Source organism: Eretmochelys imbricata, chromosome 3 (genome assembly GCF_965152235.1).
Source record: "Eretmochelys imbricata isolate rEreImb1 chromosome 3, rEreImb1.hap1, whole genome shotgun sequence".
Classification (NCBI taxonomy): domain Eukaryota; kingdom Metazoa; phylum Chordata; order Testudines; family Cheloniidae; genus Eretmochelys; species Eretmochelys imbricata.
In genome coordinates, this window is record NC_135574.1 from 48,339,799 (window position 1) to 48,363,355 (window position 23,557).

A 23,557-nucleotide genomic window follows, 5' to 3' on the forward strand; every position below is an offset into this window, starting at 1 on the left:
GTAAACAACCTCAGGCGTTTGATGCCAGGAAGATTCTCCTAATATTTACCAACAGCCTAAGTTTTCCCTTTCTTTCTTTTATCCCATTACTGTTAGTTATACCCCCGCCATCCAGCCCCAAATAATTCTGCTCTCTCCTTGGTGTTTACACCTTTCAAATAATTGTAGACGTAATTCTATCACCGAGGAAGAGCAGTATACCATCACTAGGTTATTTATACATTTTACGTTTCTTCTCCTTTGTAGAGCGCTCCAACACAGTGATAAGTGTTATATAAAAACCTAAACTGCCAATTCCATAGCAGGATTATATTCTTCAGCATTGGCACCTGCAGTGTATTTACTTACCTTAGATAATTTTCTTAGCTAAGAACTGTGAAATGGAGTTTTTGACTTCTGATCTTAATTTCTCCGAATTGAAAGTTTCATAACTAACATGTCTGTCTCTCAGAAGAAATGAAGGTCATTTGAAGTCTCTAGTTGTCTATAATAGATTTTAGGTGAGAAAATTCCATATGGTGAGTGTACCACAGATGGTGGCTGTGTTGATAGATGATGGAAAGAATGGCAGTCAAATTGAGGTCATTTTTCCTGTATTCAGTAGCCAGTAATGAATGAGTGTGTCAGCTTTCAAGAGCCTATCTTGCTGAGGACGTGGAAATTAACCATAAGTCATTCACTTACCTTGGTATGAGCACCTATAGTCTATTGTATAATTTTCAGTGGACTGTAGTTATTCTAGGCTCTTCCTTGTAAATCAAGAAACTTTCATCCACATTTGAGTACTGAGTGTTAACTTAAGCTAATTCAATGTGTCTAATCAGAATAAAGACCATTCATTGTCTTTTTATCTAATATGTTCACCCTTTAGGAAAAAGTGGACTCCCAGCATGCTCATGGATTGCAGGAGTTGGAATTTATCCGGGGACATAGTGACACAGAAGCAGCAAGATTGTGTGTAGACCAGTGGCTAAAAATGCCAGGTATTTAATTAGAAAGGGTGGGAATTTAAAATATGGCACTTGCAACTGTTGAACAGCGAATACTCATAAGAGCAGTGAACATTGCTCCAGTAATATGAAGTCAAATAACTATCAGCAACATGTGTTTTACACCACTTTTATTTCAGTCAATATTGGTTATTTTTAAATGTTACATTACATAATAAATCACCCAGTAATTGCATTAACAATGTCAGCAATGAACAGATACATGACTCCCAAGAGATCCCCCAAAATCAATTTTGTGCAGTGTGGCATTTAAAATTTCCCACACAGTGGTTGCTAAAAATGTTTTTGTAGACAATTAACTTGAATATGATATTCCCAGTGGTAAGAATACTGCAGTAACATACCTACTTGCAAAGGCAGAATTGTTGCATGGAAATCTTTATATTGTGTGACTGTCACTAGTAAGAGACCCAGAAGAGAAATATTTGTCTATATAAATGTAAGTGTTGGTAAGTACACTTCAGACACAAGGAAGTTCAAAGAAGATTTCAAAGAGCAACACTACTAAATCATATGGTGTATATTGAATGGAGAGGTTCACTTTATACAGTACGAGTGTACAAATCACATTTTTCTCACAAAAATTGAAAACTGTAAAACTAATCTAAATAGTGGAATTAAAAAAGCCCTAAAGAGATCAAGCTTCCTCTTGTGCAGCTTGGCTACTTTGTATTGTATTGCCAGTATAATCTGGTCCTTGGATGTTTGATTTAAAAAAAAAAAAAAAGTCTTCTGAAATATAATCAAAATTGTATGTACTTAGGTATTTTGTTCTACAATGTAGGTCTCAAACCAGGCACCATTAACATGGGAAGAAAAGCTGTGTCCCACAGAACTGGCCAAACACCAATCAACAGCAATCCCATTTTATGTCCTGTAATGCACTGCAACAGGAAGTTTGATAATGGTCATCTTCTGTTAGGTCACCTGAAAAGGTAAGGACATTTATTATAGATCAGAATAAAGAATGCCACTGATCCATCTTAATCCTAGAGCACTGTGCTTTATGTTGCATCAAGTTTCTATCGTCCTGTCCCTTAATCCCAATGTTCCTTGGGAAGAGAGGATGTCAGTGTATTATTACAGATATTATGCAGACTTGATACTAGGAACTTTCCAATATTTTTCTGCAGTTGTATTAAAATTCAAAAAGGGGGTTTCTTCCACTGGTTAAGCACTTTTGTTTTTTCCCTCTCCAGTTGGCCCTAAAGTGAATATTCTTCCATTGTGACCACGTCTTTGACAAATATTTGAATTGACATAGCCAATATTAAATGAAGCTATACATTAAAAAGTCTTGTCATGTTCACTGTTTTAATGGAAAGTCAGTAGTGTTGGGTTGTGGTTTTGCCTGATTCTTCAGATTACACACTTTTCTCTCAAAACCCCCTGCTCTGTTACTTACAGAGTGGGCTAATTATGTTGGTAATTATTTTCTTTATAGGTTTGATCATTCTCCATGTGACCCAGCAATTACACTACATGGACCTCCAACTAATGCTGTTGCCTGTGTGGTATGCTGCAAAAGATTTGTCACCTCACAGCAGTATAGTGATCATCTTTTATCTAAGGCAAGAACTCATGGATAGGTATTCACCTGACTGAATATAATGTAGAATTTCCAAAAACTATAGCTACAGATAATCTTGTATGTTAACCTATATTTGCCCCTGGTTCACTAAGCCTTCCTAACTTACAGAATTTTTATTGTGGTGGTGTCTCTTAGAGTTCAAATTATCCTGAAAACATTTCTGTAAATATTGCCATAAAACTTAACAGTTAAGTTGTGATTTGCATTCCAAGTGTGATGTGAAAGTTGGTTCACCTGGTTTGAAACCTTCCTTCCCGCCCCATCTCTTCTGATGCTGGCAGTACAGACTAATGGGAGAAGGGGAAGAAGCAGACTGTTAAAAAGGAGGGAAAACAATGGAAAAGAGAAGCAACTATGGTGATTCTGACATTATCCTTACTCCACTGATACCTCCATGGACCACCACTAATTGATCTTTGTATCCCACTAGATTGGGCCTCGAACTCAGTTTGGTCTGTGAAAGGAAGGGAATTCCAAAGAATTCATGAGTATTAATTTATTACTGAATGTAAGTCAATTGGCTTGGTACATGAGGAAAAACTAAGCAAGCCATTTGTCCCAGTCTTTCTCTCACACTCCTTTTATTGATGTATTCATTTATTCATATTATCTTAGCATTCAAGAGCCCTAGTCATAGATCAGGAGCCATTTGTGCTAGGTACTGTACAAACAGAAAAAACACAATCCAGCCCATGGAATTGGGGGAAGGGGGAGTGATACACCAGCAGAGTGAACAGTGTGAAGGTGCCAAAGGTCATGTTAGTTCCACAATATTTTATTTTTTAGGAGGGGATCAGAAAAATGGAAAAGGAAGGGGAGGAGAGGAGAAGGTGACATGGGCAGAGTGAAGCTGAGATGATGCGGCTGTGAGGGAGGGGAGGGTTGGAGCCAAGAGCCAGTCAACACAGGGCAAAGGAAGTCCAATCAAAACTGGAGAAAGCTGGAGAAAGTTCTCCAAGGACCAATAGTCCTGGCTTTGGCTGATTTTGCCCCTGCCAGCTAGATTCTGGCCATTTTTACAAAGCAATTCTATCTTTTGCCTGGACGGCCCTTGCTCTGTTCCGAGAGTTGGGTCTTCAGCTAAATGTAACAAAATCCATGTTGACCCCATAAAGAAGATATAAAGGGGTTTCTTTGGACTCTTCGACAGACAGGGACTATCTCCTCTTAGACAGGTTTGTAACCTTGTCAGATTTGATACAGATAATTCAGGGGAATCCTCGGACCACTATAAGGAAATATCTTCAGCTCCTGGGACACATGACCAATCATGCAAGGGTACACCTTTGCTGCTTTTTGGCTCAGAATGATCTATTCTCCTGTCAGAGATATCTTGGACAGGCAAGCGACAGTTCTTCTACAGGTGAGGAACTCCCTGGATTGGTGGAAATATCAACTCAAAATCTGTGCGGGTGTTCCCTTCTGCCGCCTTCTATCACTAACTTGAACAACAGATGCATCACTGTTGGGGTGGGGAGCTCATCTCAGTGCTCTCATGTCTTAGGGCAGATGGACAACTCAGGACATCTCCGCATCAATCTTTTTGAGCTCAGTGCTGTCAGGAATACCTGCCTCCATTTCCTACCTCATCATGGCGAATCAATCAGGGTCACGACAGACAACATGTCCTGCGTTTTGTGTGTCAAAAATAGGGAGGATATTCCCCTCTCTGCGCCGAACCTATGGAACTGGTGCACAGCTCATCAAATCCAAATTTCAGCAGTCTACCTCCCAGGCATTCAGAATACCACAGCCAGTGTTCTCAGCAGGCACTTCTCACTGGACAACAAATTGGAGCTAGGCTCAAGTCCTTCAAAGAGAGGGGTCTACCGGAGCTGGGTCTCTTTGCAATCTCCGGGAAAAAGAAGTGTCCTCTTTTCAGCTCAAGAGAAGGTCTGAGACACTATTTTTGTGAGGAGGTTCTTTACTTCTGTCCTGGAAGTAGGGTGTGTTCTTTGGGTTCCCTCCGACTTCGCTTGTAGATCTAAGCTTGATACCCTTACCTGCCTCAGCTATGTGTACATCCACCTCTCAAGACCACTGCTTATCACTTCTCACAGGATGTGGGTCATGTGCTTCACCCCAATCTAGGACTTCTCTACTGTTGGATGTGGTTCCTTGATAGTTTGCAGGGTTAAAATCCTCTTCCTCTGAGGAGGTGCAACAGGAGTTATTGAATACTAAAAAGAAGTCAGCCTGTACTACTTCTCTTCAGAAACAGGAGATTCTCCCATTGGTGCTGTCATTGCCACTTCCTGCCTGGATCTGTGCCTCTTTCAGTCATCCTGGATTGTCCGATGAATCTGAAGGAATTGGGGTTATTAGCTCAATTAAGGTCCATTTGGCTGCAATATCAGCCTTTCATCTGATGTAGAGGGGTTTTCCGTATTTGCTCATCCTGTATCATCTAGATTTGTTAAGGATTTCAGGAATCTCTACCCCCAGACTAGAGATCCCACCCTGACCTGGGACCTCCATCTGGCACTCAACTATCTTTTGTGAAACATCCATTCAAACATATGGCAACGTATTCTCTACTCCATTTGTCTATGAATCCAGCCTTTTCAATAGCCATCATGTCAGCTGTAGAGTTTGGGAGATTAGTGTCTGATTCCAGTTTTCCATCCCTTCCTCCCTTGTACAGTATGCGTCGAGAATAATGTTTCTTTATGCTCACATCCTAAATTATTACCCAAGGCTCTCTTGGAGTTCCACTCTAACAAATCTATCCATCTACCAGTGTTTTTCCAGAAGCCACACAACTCTCTTCTCAATCGCTCCGGTGGTGCTTAGGGAGTCAATCTGGGTTGTGTAGTGAATGAGGCTTTTTGTAGAACTCCTCTTTTGTTTGTTGCAAAAGTTGGAAGATGTGTACTTTATGAGGCAAGGGATTCTGGAAAGAGACAGGGTGGACTTGTGGTTTATACAGATGCATGCTACCTGGGAGAATTGGATATTTTCCCTGTCTGCCACACCGAAGTTTTCATAGGGTGGCCACTAATTGTGTGTTTCTTATTTTCTGAGTGACCAACATGAGATTCTGTGGTCAATTTAGCTCACAATGTCAACTAAATTAAAGGGAGCTATATCTTAAATACATAAAAAGCTATAAAAATGCTAAGTAGTGAAAAAGCAAGCCCTGTGCATCTCAAAGTGAGCACCCAAAATTAGTAGTAATTTCAGACAATTTTGGCTTTAATCTCTGTGTCTTAGCACCCCACCCCATCTGTGGAATGGGAATAATATCTTCCTAACTCGCAAGTATTTCTTGAAGGCAAATTCATTAATGTTAGTGAAACACCCATGTTATGGTTAATGAGTGCCATGGAAAAGACCATGAGGAAATTAATAATTCTGGAGTGAGTACTAGGTTTGAATAGTGTGCAATAAAAATTGAACAATGAGGATAAAACAAAATGTTGTATAGCTTTCAGTGAGCACCCTCTATCCTGTGCACTGAATGTCCTGGATAGGTCCTGGGGGTGGGGGCCTGTCCTGGGGGAGTGGAAATAATATGATCATGTAATTCGAGGCTCTGTTATAATGCACAATGGGGCAGAATTAAGTCTGAATGACCAACCTTAATTCTGGTACTTCCTAACTTTTGAATGCTTGAGTTTGTAACCTTAACTTTCTTTCTTTCAATGTAGATTTTTTTTAATATATAATTCATTTTGTATTACACAATAATATGACTTCACAAAAAAAAAAAGTAAAGTCAAAGCAAACTTTTAACTCATTGCCCTCTGAAATTTCCATTGAATTAGTAATCTCACCTGGACTGTATTATGGTGACTATAACTCTGTCCAAAGTTTTTTAGAAAGTCTAATAAAATTATAAAGAATCTCTAATATGCATTAAAATGTGTGTGTTTATTAAATGAAAAATAAATATTTTTATAATCAGGTTGATCCTTTTACTAACCAGATTTGTTTTATTTTTCAGATAAATGAAAATGATGGGCATAAAAGAAATCTTCCTCCACAGCTTATTCAGTGCTTTGCATGTCCATACTGCTTCCTCCTTTTCAGCATAAGAGATGAATGCCTGCAGCATATGTCTGGAAAGAATCACTTCCTTCAGGTTTTTAAATTGAGTGGTACGTTGTAATTTGAGTGTAGCATCTTTTAGGTCCTTCTGATAATGCATCTACGCTATGTGGGAGAATGTTTTCAGCTGTGAATTAAAGAAAAAACGTGTATTTCTTTTAAGATGTCTGAAATTGGGGAAAAGATACACGAACTGTGTACATTTACCAGGTTATCTTCATTTGAGATTAATATTTTGTTAATATGTTGTTCTATTCTGACAGAGATTGTATAAAAAGGTGTTTTAGAATTCCATATTTCTCTGTGTCTCCCTGATTCCCATATCAAATGTGCTCCATTTTCAAATATAGCTTTTTTTCTAACTGCCAGACCTTCCAAAATAAGGCTGGTCTCTAAAAGTCAAGTTGGATTTTGTCCTACTCACACACCACCAGTAACAAAGGTTAGGCAATATCAGACCCTCCGTGATATCTGTGCAACTCCATTGTCTTAGGTAGGCTTGCGTAGATGTAAAGATTGGAACTTAGACATCGGTTATGTTGATGTACAAGAAATGATTTGGTCATTCATTGAATGTGTGCTATGTTGGTTTCAGAGTTCTAACACAAGGAATAAGCAGTAAACGCTTATTTTGTGACAAAAGTAAATGAATAAGATTCTGAATACACACATGGACAGTTGACTAGTTGAATAAGAAGTAGCCACATTAATATAGTTATTTTTCATGGTAGAACTGCACTTTAAGGTTCATATGGTCACAAGGAATCCATTGTGATTTGGTACAGTCACCTGTTATATAATCTTACTACTCAACAATGAAGCTGTTGACTGACTAATCTCTTATAGGTATTCTAAATCTAATGGGCCCTTGGAAATTAATGGCCTGTTTGAGGCTCATGAGAGCTGCAGGTGCTTATCATCTCTGAAAACCCATCTTCAAATCTGTTGTTTTACTGTTCTTTAACTGCCATGAAAAGACCAATAATGTAAAGAGGAGACAGTATCCTTCATCAGATACAATCCAATTTTAAACATTTTGGTACATAAATGGTTGAATACTCAGCTCCTTTCTTGGAATGTATATATCTTTGTAGTTAATAATAGCAATATTGGCCTCCATGCTGGGCAGTTAATGCTTCTAGGCCTGGTGTCAACTTCCATGAAATGCTCTTCCCATTGGTTGTTGTTACTTAAATATGTGAAAGCTGAACTGAAAGGGGGAAAATGATTACTTTTGTTGCCTCTTTGATGTATAATGATGGCCACAAAGATTTTCATAAACTATTCCTACTTGTTTTACATTAAAAACTATTATTTTCATTCTCTACGCCAGCAACATGTTAGACTTTGTGCACACACCCACCAATTCTCCTGCCCCATAACGTTTACCATCTAAGAAGGAAATACTATGAAAGATGGGAGAGATGGAGACAATCAAAACATGTAAACGCTTGTTAAATGTAATATGGCCTATTTTTTTTCTACACATTATATACCTTTTTTGATTAAAACGCATTAATAAGAGCAGGAGGGGAATTGATAAGGCCCTTGATGATAGCAACAAGAAGTTTTGAATTTGAAAAGGGTTGGAGAGGGAGCAAGTGGTGGAATTTAAATGGGAAGAGGTGACATGGTCATAATGGTAGGCAAGGAACATATTGTTAATAGTTGTGTTCTAAGAGATAAAATACTACATGTTGACTTTGAGATATGTGGCTTCATTTTATACCATCTCATGTTGCAGGTGAAACTGGGACATCACTTCCTTTATCTTTCCCATCTTATGCAAAGAAACTTCTGATAGCTTTATGTAAAGAGGTCCCATTCCAAGTGAAGTGCACATCCTGCCACCAGAAGTTACATTCACATATGGAGCTAACAGCTCACTTCAGGTTTGTGAGAGTCTATTGTCTATATACAGTGAACTTGACTGCATAGGTATGTATTATTTCTCTGAGATTTTTAAATACTTAGTAGCCCAGTACAGTTGTTAAGCATCAAATTCCTCACAAGTTCCACCTTTTTCCTCATTTTCCCCAGATAATTGAATGGGGTGATGGTGGATTGTATTTCAGTCACTGCTAATGCCGGGGGATAGGCAGGGAGCACCATAGGGCCTTTAAAAGGCTGCAAGTATTTGAGGTTGTGATTCTAATAGTTTTAGATCTGGAAAATACATACTCTGTTTTTGAAATGGGTCAAAAGCTAATTATTGTTATGTGTAATTTAAATTCAAATCATATATCTAGTGCCACAACCTTACTAAGTGCTTTACTGAGTAATACGTGTTCCCAGCCAGAAAGCATACACAAGATACAGTTACAAGATGGAACGCCTTTCAAGAAAGGAGAAGCAAAAGAGGGTAATTAGTGAGGGAGAAGTGGAAAGGAAGTGTTCCTGGAAAAGTGGGTTTTCAGGAGGGGACTTGTTTGACAGCAAATGGAAGGCTGTTCGAAGCACAGAGGGTGGCATAGCTGAAGTCATGAAAGAGAGCAAGGGAGCAGTAAGAAGAGAGGATTTGAAAGAGCATAGGGGACACATGGAGCAGTGGGAGGAAAGGAGAACAGTGATGTAAGTGAGAGCAAGACTGTACAGGACATTGATGGTGGGGAGGACAAGGTGCTTGAATTTGGGTTAGAAGAGGAGAAGCTAATGGAAGGATTCTGTGTGGAAAGACATGTAAGAAGGTCAGAATTACTTAAAAGGAAGGATTTTAGCTGAGGCATTTTGGATACATTATGAGAGAAAGTGTTCAGAAAAAGAAAGGCCTGAAAGATAAAGGTTACAATAGTCTAAAAGTGAGAGAAGAATAAGGCATAAATAAACAAGAGTTCTAGTGGTGCGTAGAATGGATTTTGGTGTCTAAACAGTCTAAACAGCTATCTTGCTGCAGGAGTTCTCGGAAATGTCTTAGCCCTTCACTACAGAGTCCACAGTCTGTCTTCTATCCCTCCCAACACCTTAGATGAGGGCTGTGTGAAATCCACAAAGCTATCTCACAAAACTGGGGTTTTAGCCCACGGTAAGACTTTTTTTCGCCACCACTGCCCAGTATTGAGTGCTACTCATGCTGCTCATACAGCTGGATCAGTTGAAGTTCCGTGGCTCATGTACTGCTTCCTTTTCCTGGGATACTCAGAAAAAGTAGAGTATGGCTCACTTAAGTAAAAATATCAGTGAGCAAACTGGCCTAACAGTCATGGAGCTTCTGGGGAGAGGAGAGCTGTGTGGAATTCCTACCCTATACATCTGAAGGAAGGAGAGTTTAGGGAGATGATCCCACCACTTCCCCCGCCAGGCAATGAGATGATATAATTATTCCTCATTTCCCCACTCCAAATTCCTCTCGCTTTCAGGAGAAGCTAGAGTGGGAAAAGACCTTTCCCACATAGCATTCAGGAGAAAGGAAAGATTTGCCCCCAAGCCACTTGCAGTAGCAAGGAGAGCAAAACTCTCACACTTAAGTGCAGGGATGGCCAAGCTGTGGCTCCAGAGCCACAAGCGGCTCTTCAGAAGTTAATGCGCGGCTCCCAGTATAGGTACTGACTCCGGGGCTTGAGCTACAGGCGGCAACATTCCAACGTGCTGGGGAGGGGGGGGTGCTCACTGCTCAACCCCTGGCTCTGCCACAGGCCCCACCTCTACCCCTTCCCACCCCCTCCCCCGAGTCTGCCATGCCCTCGCTCCTCCCCCTCCCCGCAGAGTCTCCTGCACGCCATGAAACAGCTGATTGGGAGGTGCAGGGAGGGAGGGGGAGGTGCAGATCGGCAGGGCTGGCGGTGGGCAGGAGGTTCTGGGAGCGGGGGGTAGGGGAGTGGAGCTGATGGGAGGCTGCTGACGTATTACTGTGGCTCTTTGGCAATGTACATTGGTAAATTCTGGCTCCTTCTCAGGCTCAGGTTGGCCACCCCTGCTCAAGTGACTTATTCCATCCCAGACAAGCTGCCATCCCTATTCAGTTTACCAAACATTCACCTGCAACAAAATGACAGGCATACTCAACTCAATGCCACTGAGTGCAAGTGACTCTCCTTTGACCTTGAGTCTTTTTCCCCCCACTGCTGTGGGCCTAAGCTCCCCTGTCTTGGAAGCAAGAGAGGGTATGCCGTTCTCAAGCCTACTGAGGCATTAAAAATGTATAATGAGATGTTTTTAAAGTACCCACTAGGATGTAGAATATTCAGTGGGCACCTCTGTGTATGTACCGCACCTACCACATTTCAATACTGATGTAATAAACAGTAAATGATAAAAAGTCTGGGGGCGCTTGTCTGGAATGAGCACTTCGTTTTCTATAATGTGTAGTGACTTTTACATAAATAACTGGTAGGCATTGTACAGTTTGACAATCTACTGGGCCTGTTACTATGCATTTTAAAAGGGCAGTATTTCCCTATGCAGTGTAGTTATATCTGTGTCATTTCCAGGATATTAGAGAGACTAGATGGGTGAGGTGATATCTTTTATTGGACCAACTTCTATTGGTGATCGAGACAAGCTTTTGAGCCACACAGAGTTCTTCTTCAGGTCCGGGAAAGGTATTCCCAGCGTCATCCTCAAAGGAAACTTACACAGCACTTTCAAAAAATGAGCCTGGGAACTTAAATTCATTACTTTGCTAGACGCTAAAAATTATGGACTGAAGAAAGACACTGGATTTATGGCTTATTACAAACAGTCTGTAACCCACTAACCCCTACTTTTGTATTATGACTGCAGAGATGTTAACGGGCCACTCTACCTTGGATGGTCCCTTACAACAGTGGCTCACCCAGGTGTATGTGTACCCCTGAGGTATGCAGATGTCTTCCAGGGGGTACATCAACTCATCTAGATATTTGCCTAGTTTTACATCAGGTTACATAAAAAGCACTGGCGAAGTCAGTAAAAACTAAAATTTCATACAGACAATTAATTGTTTATACCGCTTTATATACTATACCCTGAAATATAAGTACAATATTTATATTCAAATTGATTCATTTTATAATTATCTTGTAAAAATGAGAAAGTAAGCAATTTGTCAGTAATAGTGTGCTGTGAGTCAGTAGTTTTTAAGTGAGGTGAAACTTGGGGGTACTCAAGACAAATCAGACTCCTGAAAGGGGTACAGTAGTCAGGAAAGGTTGAGAGCCACTGCCTTAGCATATGAGCTAATTATGTTCACTAAACAATCTGTTCCACCTTACCTTTTGCTGTGAAACTGGGAGTACCTTTCCCAGACCTGAAGAAGAGCTCTGTGTGGCTTGAAAGCTTCTCTCTCTCGCCAACATAGGTTGGTCCAATAAAAGATATTACCTCACCCACCTTGTCTCTCTCTAGTATTTCCTTAGTAATTTATATAGTTAGTGGCGGGAGATGTCTGTGGAGTATTTTAAAGGATCACTTTGTAGCTACATCTGTGAAGTTTGGAATAATTAAACCTGTGAACGTGTCGTTTTTATATCCAATTTAGAACTCGTTGTCGTAATGCTGGTCCTGTATCACTGTCGGAAAAGAGCATCTCCCAGGTTGCAGAAATATTTAAAGCAAGAGGTCACTGTCAAAACTGTGACAGACTCTTTGTAGATGAAAGCCAGATCAACCAGCATAGTCATGCAACTCAACACAAAGTTAAAATTATTACCACAATGGAAGAGTCCATCTTGATGTTTTGCCATATTAATGAAAGAAATAAAAACCCATGTCAGCTGAGGCAGATTATAAATCAGTCAAGGTCTTCACTCCTTAAGAGACCATTGACTTTGAGTGAGCCTGTCTGTGAAAATGAGTCTGCCATTTCAAAACGGAAAAAGGATTTAGAAGAAAAAAATCAAGAGGCTGGAGTAAGCCTACGTCAAGACAACACAGGCAAAATAAAAGCCTGGTTCTGTGAATGCCTTCTGAAGTTTGCTACTGAAGAGTCAGTTGAAAAGCACGTTTTGTCAGCAAATAGAATCTGTCACAAGTGTGCTGTATGTGGGAAGCTTGCTGAAAACTCAAGCATCATCCGTCTGCATATGAGTCGGTTCCACGGAGGGGCACACTTAACTAACTTCATTTTCTGGTGCCGGGCATGCAATACAGACCTCCTGAGAGAAGAGAACATTATGGCACATGTCACTGAATTTCATGGTGGACATTCTTACTATTATGAACAGGAAGCTCTAGAGAATGAACCTATGGCATCGTCTTCTGACACACTGTGCAATATCTCCAAATGGGAAGAGCATCTTCCTAGCCCTGTGGATCAGTCCCTTGAGAGAAGTCCTATTTTAGGAAAATGGCAATGCTGCATTTGTGAGGAAATGTTTGAGTCTGAAGACAGCGTTAAACAACATTGTATGTCTTTAGGAAGCCATCAGTTTCACAGGTATTGCTGTGGCTTGTGCAAAAAGCATTTTCACAAAGCAGAAACACTATACCGACATTGCCAAGAGCAGCACAGCCAAGAGATACAGGTTAAATATTTTTGTGGCCTTTGTGGTGATCTCTTTTTCGATGTTGAGGAAGAATTTCTAGTCCACTATAAGGGTTTCCATAGCACAGATTACATGTTTGTGTCTGAAGAGTCAATAAAAAATAAAGACGACCTTACACTATTAGAAAAAGGTGACTTTCTAACCTGCGGCTGCCGGGAAGAGTATATCTCTAGAGTAAATAGAAAGGAAGATCACCGGAATTGTCAGAAAGCCCTACTGGAAAAAGGCAATCTGTGGTTTCGCTGCTGCTTCTGTTCAGCAACGGCACAAAATTTCACAGACTTGAATGATCATCTCAGCAAAAGTCACACCCCAAGGAAAAGCCATGAAGAGATGTATGTTGTGAGATGTGGTGCATGCAACAAAAATTTCCACGATATTGTGAGTGCCCATCAACACTATCATGATAAACACTGCTTCTTGCAAAAGCCTAATATAAAACATTTTGGATCAGAATCAGAAAGCAAAGTCTTCAACTTTACAGCCACTGGTGCTTGTGTGGACAAGAAGCCTGATAAACTAAAGTTTCCAGCAAATGGAACTAAGGTTCAAAAAAAGTCAGAATCTCCTTCTCTAAAGAGAGAAGAAGATAGAAGGAAAGAAAGAAGTGAGAATAAAGCATATTCTGAAGAACATGGTGAAGAAGGTATGTAGAAATTATGTCTTTAGTTTGTTTTTTAATGCACAATAGGAAAAAAATACAGTTGTAATATGCTCATATAGAAATTGTTCAACAGAACATGTAAATATACCATGCACCTATATCCAGTCTGTACATATGAAATAATGTAAACTCAGTTATATTTTTAAAGCTGTAATTTTAGTAAGTTTCTGGTGCCAAATCCCAAGAACTCAAGTTGAACTTTGTATTACTAAGTGCTTTATCAAATCTGTTTCTTGTTTGTACAATACAAATAATTTACCAAGAATTTGTGGACCATGCTTAGCATGGAATTCTGTACTGACCACAGGAATTAGCTGGAAATTGGACAGCAATCTTCAGATGCTGCTCTTCGTCCTCTTTTTCTTCTCTCAATCACCCTTTCTATGAAGGGAGAAGACACTTCAGTAGTAGGTTAAGTCAAAGTTAGGGAAAATCACAAGGAAGCTGTGAGAACCACATAGAGAGAGGGGGTAGCTTTTGACTCCAAAATGGATGCCATTCAGGAAAAGTATTCCTTCTACCCAACCTGGTGTACGTAAGCAGCCACTTGTAACCTGCGCCACTGATCTACCCTGCCTACTATTAAGTGGTGTTTAAAAACGAGCAAACAGCTGGTGTCCCAGTGGGAGATGCCCTTTGAGAGACTTGAGCCCAGAATCGCTCATCAGATAAAAAGGGACTTGGTAGCATTTGGTATCACTTAAAAATTCACTGTCATAATGAAAGGACCAACAGTAAAGGGATCCAAACAGATTCCTATCCAAACCCCTCCCTTTGGCCAAGGCAAATGGTTGCAATGTGAAGTCCACACAGGGAATAGAAGTCCTTGGAAGACCAGGGTGGGTAAAGAAAGGTCTCCTATGAGAATACAAAGTGTGTGTGTACATACATAAGTGAGATTTTTCTATTTTCATATATATATATATATACACACACACACACTCTGTGTGTGTGTTTGTGTGTTGACACACACGCGCGCGCACACACACACACACACACTCTGATGCAGGGTATCCCAGCCTGTTATTAAGGTTGCTTGATGCCTTCTATTATAAGACTGGTTTCATTTGCTTATAACTTTTGCCAGACTATAATCACTTTCACTGAAATTTTCTATACAGGTTGTGTGCCTCAGGCTGAAGTTTTCTGACAAATTATTCTGTAACTATTTCTGAGAATGAAGCAATGAAATATGGCCATATTAAAAAATTCTGGCAACCTTTTCTTTAAAATGCCCCCATGCTTTTGAGCAGAGACTTGAAATGTAGCAAGGGGTGTCCTTTGTGTCAGGAATGTGCCTTTTGCTGTCCCCATGAAAATCTATCCTAATATAGCCAATTTATAAGCCATTGCACGTGCTCAGTCGACACTTAATCCTGGGTCACAGCTAAAATCCCCAGAGATTGTTTGCACTGAGCATGCTCCAGCACAGAGCTAAAGAAGGATGAGCAGGACTTTCCCTTCAGTAACAGCATTTCCTGGCTGCTTCAGTCCATGATGAGTCCATGTCCTGGCACTTGAACTAAGAGCAGGAGACTCCCTTGCTGGGCCCATGGAGTGTGGAGGAGGAAGTCACCTGAATCAAATGCAGAGGGGACAAGAGCTGGATCTGAAGATGAAAAGTAGTAAATGAGACAAGAAGCCTCTGGGGAAGAGAAGACTGATATTGGGAGCTAGGGAGGGAAATAGAGGGATAGGAGATCGTGATTGGATGAAGAACAAGGGGAAATTTGGGACTGGCTGGGCAAGAAGGCTGGAACTAGGAACTAGTGGGGTGAGACACAAGCAGGAGCCATAATGTGGAGAGGGAGCTGGGACTGGCTGGGCTAAGAGATTAGAACAAGTGCACAGTGGGAGTGGGGGACGCTGAAACTGGATGGAGAGTTTATGGAGGGAAACTGGGACTGGAAGCCAGTGGGGACAGGGATGTGGGTATGGCGGTGACTAGGGACTGGCAGTGGGTCAGGGAAGAGAGAGATCAGATGAGGAGCCAAGATAGGTGACCTGGGACTGGCTGGGCAAGGAGAGAGGGCGGGGAACAAAAAGATCTGGATTGGTGGGGAGTGGGTGTGGCTTGGCAAGGAGACTGGGATGCAGAGTCCAGATGGTGAAAGTAGGATGGGAGGGTAGGAGACTGGGCCTGGGATGAGAAGCCTGAGGAGTAGAGAGTAGGATTGACTAGGTGAGGAGAATGGGTCTGAGACAAGGAGTTGGATGGGAAGGGACAGGAACAATGTGGAGGGGACTGGGCAGAAAGGGTCAAGCTTAAGGGAAAGAGGTATAAGAGTCTGTGCCGCCTGGAGTGGAACCCAAAATTCCAGAGTTTCTCCTTTCCTCATCTTGTCAGCAAATATCAGAGAAACCTGTTAGCAAAGTCTGTGTTCTCTCCCTCTAGTAGCTGATCCACATAGAGAATGAAAACCTACTATAGCTGGCAGTTACTCTGTTAACTCATGTGGCAGAAGTCTGTGCAGTGGATTTTAAGGTTCCAACCTGATGGCCCATGTGGGTGTCAAGATGAAGCCACATGATGGAATTTGGTTTTGCAGGTTTTTAATTAGTTTTTAATTTTTGTCGGTGATTTCCTATGTTAAAGGGACAGTATTAAGGTTGCAAAGTTAAGCACTGAAACGTTAGGAAATACTAGAATTAAGACTATCGTAACCTTCATTGGGCCCGCTTACGTGTGTTCATTATGATAAGGTCCTTTATTACATGATCACACACTGTGCTTGACTTTCCAATCTTAATAATGATCCTTTAACATAGTTTTGTGCGTGTAATAACTTGACACAGCTTACATTATTAACTGCATGGGTTTTTCTTTGCCCACTAAAAAATGCATTCTGTAAATGCATGTTAGATATTTTGTTATAATATGACCAACACTCCCTGTTTATATGCCATGTCTTTGCTGATCATGGGGTTGACCAGTTGTTAAAAATTAACTTCGTTTTAATGTGTTGTAAATTCTAAAACTAAATGGATGATCAACAGCTTGACTGTCTTGTAGGAAGTTTGATAGAGCATAAAAAGGGCATCTTTTACGCTTTGTGAACACAGTTCCATCTCGAACAAATGGTTATTACATGCATCAAATATATAATCCTGAGTGTGGTTCTCTGCCTAGTAAATTTACAGATTACTAAACGTTACCTCAAGTGGTTAAAAAAATTGCTATGAAAATTACATTTAGTGATCATACTATATTTTATAGTTTTTAAGAGTTATTGCTTAGAGTTTCTTACAGAATAGCAAATTATGTGGATTTCTTTTGAAAGCACAATTGAGTTGGGAGATGTACAGGCTGGATAAAAATGGAGGTAAATTTAAAATATATATTTTTATCCATTTGAAGACAGTGAACTGCCAGATTTTGACTATCTGCGCACCATGACTCACATCGTGCTGGTGGACTTAGACAACTGGGGAAGGTTTTTCATTCATCTGCCAGCCAACCTGAACCAAGGGACATTTGTCTGGGGCTTTCAAGGTAAAAGTTATCTAAGAAAATAGCATGGAGGGCTTAACAGAAACCCAAAGAAATTCACTAACAACATCGTAGAACCAGACTGGGCAAAGAACAGGATACTCGTTGTATTCCAAAGTGGACCTTCTATTGCATCAACATAGTGTTTCCCAGGCAGCCACCTATAGAAAACTAAGATGATGGGTTCTAAAATACTAACACACAAACCCACTTAATAAAGAGCATTGCTGCCTGTTAGCTAGAGAACTTCCTTAAGAGAAAACGTAAATATTAGCTAACCCAGTGGTTCTCAAAGCTGGTCCGCCGCTTGTTCAGGGAAAGCCCCTGGCATGCCGGACCAGTTTGTTTACCTGCCGCGTCCGCAGGTTCAGCCAATCGCAGCTCACACTGGCTGTGGTTCACCGCTCCAGGCCAATGGGGGCTGCGGGAAGGGCGGCCAGCACGTCCGTTGGCCCGCACCGCTTCCCGCAGCCCCCATGGGCCTGGAGCGGTGAACCACGGGCAGTGGGAGCTGCGATTGGCTGACCCTGCGGACGCGGCAGGTAAACAAGCTGGTCCGGCCTGCCAGGGGCTTTCCCTGAACAAGCAGCGAACTAGCTTTGAGAACCACTGAGCTAACCCTCTCATACTGGAAGTTTGACTTGACTTAAATGTGTAGCTGAGAGCTGTGAAAGGAAGGTAAAAAAAAAAAGTGGTTTGTGGGATCCCTCTTGGTCATTTCCACAATTCACACCTACCAATAAGGGATTTCTTGACTCACAGCATTGCGTACTTGTAACTTATTTAAAATATTAAAACTTTTCTTGTACTCCAGCTGGTGGTTGCGAAAACTCCGGAATGTGTGGATTTATGTGAGACATAAACTAATATCCAATAGATACCCCAATTATATTAGGCATATGTTGAAACAGACTGTACGCATTATATAGTAACTGTAGTGAGGTCCCCTATATAAATAATATATCAAATATATTAATATTTTCTTGTGGAAGCCTCTGATTATGACCCTCAGATAAGTTGTGTTAAACGCTTTTTGTGGGGGAAGGCAGCCTTTGATGCAAGATGTACCTATTTATGCTGATGGAAACAATATTCAGACTTTCTTCACTTCTGATCCTGAGAAGATAACTCTTACAAAAACTAATATTAGAGACACCATACAGACACAGTTTACCCCCTACATCAACCTCTTTGAGAATAGAGAATAGTATTTAGTTTTATATAATGTTTAGTCAAAAAATAAGATGTTCCATTTTTCAGACCTATTCATTTGTTTTGTCATTTTCCTCTCCTTGAACTGTTTGATTGTTGCTAATGATGATGTGGTGTTATGCATCTTTTATCCTTTGTTGCTTAGGAGGACACAGCAATTGGAAGCCTCCAGAACAGTGCAAAATCTTTAATTACCTTAATAAGATTGGTTGTTTCTTCCTTCATCCACGCTGTGGTACCAGAAGGGAAGCAGCAGACTTCGCACTCTGCATGCATGTAAGTCATTGCTCTATCTATTTTTGTGGTTTACTTTTTTTGTTGGTGATAAGGTGCATGGGGATGGTATATTTGTGTGCAGTAAAGTACATTATAAAACAGTCATGATGAAAATTGCTGTAATAAAACTTCAGATGGGAAGAACAGATAGTGGATCTGACCAGAGAAAAAGGGAAATGGTTTATAAATATAATGCTTAAAGGAAAATTTCTTCTACAGAGGAGTTTTCTGTTTCAAAAGGCTACCTGGTAACTGAATATTTAGTTTAATGTCTCCCTCACCCCCACATAGGCTGGCCGTCTGGATGAGCACCTGCCCAAACAAATTCCTTTCACCATTCTCTCTGGAGACAAAAGCTTTCTAGAACTGGAGGATCAGTTTAAGAAGACTCAGCGGACAGCTCACATCCTAAACCCTCATGACATCGATGGAGATATGATGTGTGCCTTACTAAACAGCATTTCAGATACTACAAAAGGTAGTACATAAACAATTAGAATCCAACCAATAAAAGAAAGACATCACTGCTGATAGTAACAGCTATACAGTTACCCCGTGTTTCTTTAATTAGCATTCTTATTTAATGAATTGATCTACAGCTAAAATTGCACTTTTTACTAATATGATTCTTAACTGGGAGGCATGAACAATGAGGAAGGAAATAGTTCAACATATCCTAGAGATTGGAATTATTGACAGAAAATAAAATGAGATTCAAATTGGAAAAACACACACACTAATACATCTGGAAGGAAATGGTCTGGGATACAGATAACAGACGGACTGGTAACACTGCCTATTATTAAGGTTGCCCAATGCTCCCCATTATAAGACCCCATTTTCAGTTGCATATTACTTTGCCAAACTTTAACCATTTGGGCCTACATTCGTTCTGGGTGTAGGCTGCAGGCAGAATACTTCTGGAAAATTTCAGCCGAAACAATTCAGCTGTTTGCAAGAATGAAACTAGGGGAAAATATTTTTCCTGTGTTTTTTAAAAAAAAAAAAATAATAATTTCTTGAGACCTTTTCTTTGAAATGCTTTTGAGCAGAGACTTGAAATTTGGCCAGGGAGTGGCCATTGTGGTTAAGAATGTGCCTTTAACTGTCCATGTGAAAATCCACCCAAATTTGGCCAAGTTATGAGCCTTTGAAAAAATCTCAGTTGGCACATGGTCAGTAGACTTTTATCACCTCTGGTTTCCAAAGATTTACTTGGTCCTCTCACAGCGCTAGTGCTAAACAGAATGAATATGCAGCATTCCCACGGAGTGATTAGGAATGCTTTCTCTAGTCCAGGGCTGTGAAGGCTCAGAAGGCCTTTAGCTGTAATTGCTGCTCCTCGGGGCCGGGGGGACTAGGGCGCTGGACATGAGAGAGCCTTTCTCTCCTTTGCTCTGTGACCTCCTGATGGCATCCATGGAACAGGAATCTATCCAGTTTGAATCCAGAGGGGAAAAAGTTGGATCACTGTGAAGGAGTAGAAGATTGGGACAAGGAGACTTGTGAGACATGGATTAGAGGGGAAGAGAGAAACTGGGAAGTTGGAGGGGGAACCTGGTACCGGTTGGTGTGGGGAGGCTGGGACTCGTTGAGCATGGAAACTGGGACTGGGAGCCCATGGGCAGTGGGGTTCTGTAGCCACTTGGCTGTGGAGAAGGAAATGCCGAGATCAGACAAAGAGCTGGCAAGAGGTAGGTAACGGACTCACTGGTCAAAGAAACTGGGAAAAGGAGCCAGAGAGGGGTGAGGTAGAAGACTGAGATTGGATGAGGAGATAAAGGAGGGGGGCGTGGGGATTGCTTTAGGGGGGAGGAGACGGATCGGACATGCTTCTGCAACTTCAGTTTGAGAATAGATCTGGGGTGTGTTGTTTGAATGGGCCTATGTTACCAAGCAATCCAGATCATTGTAGATGAATGCCCTGCCCGTCTCATTATTTACAACTCTACTAAACTTTGTCATGCTAAAATTTTATCAGCACTGATTTTATATTTACTTCCAGATCATTGAGGAAAATGTGGCATAGCATTGGGTCTAACGCAGATCCCTGTGCAACTCCAATAGAAACGTTCAGTGATGATTCCCCACTGACTTCTTTTTGAGCTCTGTCAGTTATCCAATTCCTAATAGATTTAATGTGTGCTCTGTTTCTATTGTATATTGTTAACATAATCAGAAAGTTGTGTGCTACTAAATCAAATACCTTACAAAAGTCTAAATTTATTACATCTGTACTATAACCTTGATCGACCAAAATTGTAATCTCATCAAAGAATGAAATCGGGTTTGTTTGGCAAGACTGAATTTTTTTTTTTCCGTAATACAACGTTGACTGGCATTAATTACATTCCTATCCATTAATTCTTTATTAATCAAATCCAGTATTGGCTTTTTCATTATTTTGCTCAGGATTGATGTGAGGTTAGCCCATCTACTTACAAGGGTCATTCCACTTGCCCTTTTTGAACATCGACACATTTGAACATTTCAGCAGTCTGGAATTCCCCTGGTATTCCAAGATTTATTAAAAATTAACATCAGTAAGTCAGAGATCTCCTCAGCCATCTCTTCTAGGATTCTTGGGTACGAGCTATCTGTACCTGCTTATTTTTAAATGTTTACTTCTAATAGATGATGTCTAATGGACTGGAAAGTACTTCACCCTCATGTAATACAGGTACATCATCCTACTTCTTTTCAACTACAGAACAGAAATATTTATCGAACATCTCTGCATCTTCTCATCATTATTAACAATTTTACTGTCTTCCTCTAATAATGGTTCTATACCATTGCTATGATTTCTTTTGTTCATAACAATGTACTTTTAAAAACAGCTTATTGGCTTTAGCCCTGCCATCCAGAGATATTTGCCTGATGTCTTGAGCTTCACTTCTCAATTTTTTTGCAGTTCAAAACAGTTGATATAAATGAGAAGTTATCTCCCCTCTTTTTCCATTTATTATTAAATATTCCTTTATTTCTAATTGCTGACTTCACTTTGCTACTGAACTAGGATGGGCTTTTAGCCAAAGTTGTTCTCTTGGTTGTGGAATTTTGGCTCTTTGATCATCTAATAAACTCTCCTTAAATAACTCAATTTTCATTCACAGTTTTCTGTCTATATTTTTCCTCCCAGTTAAATCAAGGTAGCAATAAACACCAACAAGAAAATCCTCCTGCTGTAACAATTTCTACCTGGTGCAGGAGGATACCTAGTAATCCGCTGTGTCTGTCACTCTACAGAGACATCTGGTGGCTCAACTGGAGTATTGCTGAAGTAATGAGGTTTTTGTGTGTGTGATGTTTTGAGAGGAAAAAGCCGTGGACTCATGAATACATTTGTCCCACACCTCCTTTCTTTGAGGCCCCACATTTCAATACCCAGTGACACTGGGAGGAGTGGTAGATACTCTGGAGGGTAGGGATAGGATACAGAGGGCCCTAGACAAATCAGAGGATTGGGCCAAAAGAAATCTGATGAGGTTCAACAAGGACAAATGCAGAGTCCTGCACTTAGGACGGAAGAATCCCATGCACTGATACAGTCTAGGGACCAAGCAACTAGGCAGCAGTTCTGCAGAAAAGGACCTAGGGGTTACAGTGGACAAGAAGCTGGATATGAGTCAACAGTGTACCCTTGTTGCCAAGAAGGCTAATGGCATTTTGGGCTGTATAAGTAGGAGCATTGCCAGAGGATCAAGGGACGTAATCATTCCCCTCTATTCGGCATTCGTGAGGCCTCATCTGGAGTAGTGTGTCCAGTTTTGGGCCCCACACTGCAAGAAGGATGTGCAAAAATTGGAAAGCGTCCAGCAAAGGGCAACAAAAATGATTAGGGGACTGGAACACATGACTTATGAGGCGAGGCTGAGGGAACTGGGATTATTTAGTCTGCGGAAGAGAAGAATGAGGGGGAATTTGATAGCTGCTTTCAACGACCTGAAAGGGGGTTCCAAAAAGGATGGATCTAGACTGTTCTCAGTGGTAGCTGATGACAGAACAAGGAGTAATGGTCTCAAGTTGCAGTGGAGGAGGTTTCGGTTGGATATTAGGAAAAACTTTTTCACTCGGAGGGTAGTGAAGCACTGGAATGTGTTACCTAGGGAGGTGGTGGAATCTCCTTCCTTTGAAGTTTTTAAGGTCAGCCTTGAGAAAGCCCTGGCTGGGATGATTTAGTTGGGGATTGGTCCTGCTCTGGGCAGGGGGTTGGACTAGATGACCTCCTGAGGTCCCTTCCAACCCTGATATTCTATGATTGCTTCCTCTTGGAACACTAGGTAGGGTTGTATCACAGGAGATAGAAATTTTGAGGAGAGGTGCATCAATGGGGAGGGTGGCTAAAAAGGAGAGAACAAATGTGGTGCCAGCTTTCTTTTTAGTTTGTCTTTATAATTAACTTTGTGGCACTAATAGTAGGGATTTCCAACAATGCTTAGCAACAGAAAGTCTTGCTAACTAACTTCAGAACATCCAGTTTAATCAAATCAAACACCTACAGTTTTCTAGAAAACCTTCTCGTGACTTATAATTTCTCTTTCAAACATGAAAAAAAATCTTTTAGTAACTGGGCTGGGTTATTAAGACACTAATACAAAAATATTCTCATTCTGTTCCTTTGATTGTGTATTATACAATTTTGCATAATTATAGGGGAGTAACAGCTAAGAATAATAGCCTCAATGTGTGTTGTAATTATATAACCCTGTTTTAAACTTGTTCAAAGAATTGAATCCACAAGGAATCTTACACATCCAAAGTAACCTGAATATTTTTCATACAGTAGCTTCTTTGTTGTAC

The 23,557-nt window shown here is 40.7% G+C and overlaps 1 protein-coding gene across 5 annotated transcripts in view; it reads left to right on the forward strand.

Moving 5' to 3' along the window:
• The window catches only part of ZNF451 (zinc finger protein 451), a 69,136-nt gene that overhangs the window by 27,464 nt on the left and 18,115 nt on the right, over positions 1-23,557 (forward strand). For all 5 annotated transcript variants that reach the window (XM_077812650.1, XM_077812646.1, XM_077812647.1 and 2 more), the window contains 9 exons: positions 872-983; positions 1,795-1,945; positions 2,455-2,581; positions 6,548-6,701; positions 8,396-8,543; positions 12,107-13,758; positions 17,135-17,269; positions 18,624-18,754; positions 19,046-19,232. In XM_077812650.1, the coding sequence (XP_077668776.1) occupies positions 872-983; positions 1,795-1,945; positions 2,455-2,581; positions 6,548-6,701; positions 8,396-8,543; positions 12,107-13,758; positions 17,135-17,269; positions 18,624-18,754; positions 19,046-19,232 (2,797 nt within the window). The remainder of the gene's footprint in view (positions 1-871; positions 984-1,794; positions 1,946-2,454; positions 2,582-6,547; positions 6,702-8,395; positions 8,544-12,106; positions 13,759-17,134; positions 17,270-18,623; positions 18,755-19,045; positions 19,233-23,557) is intronic.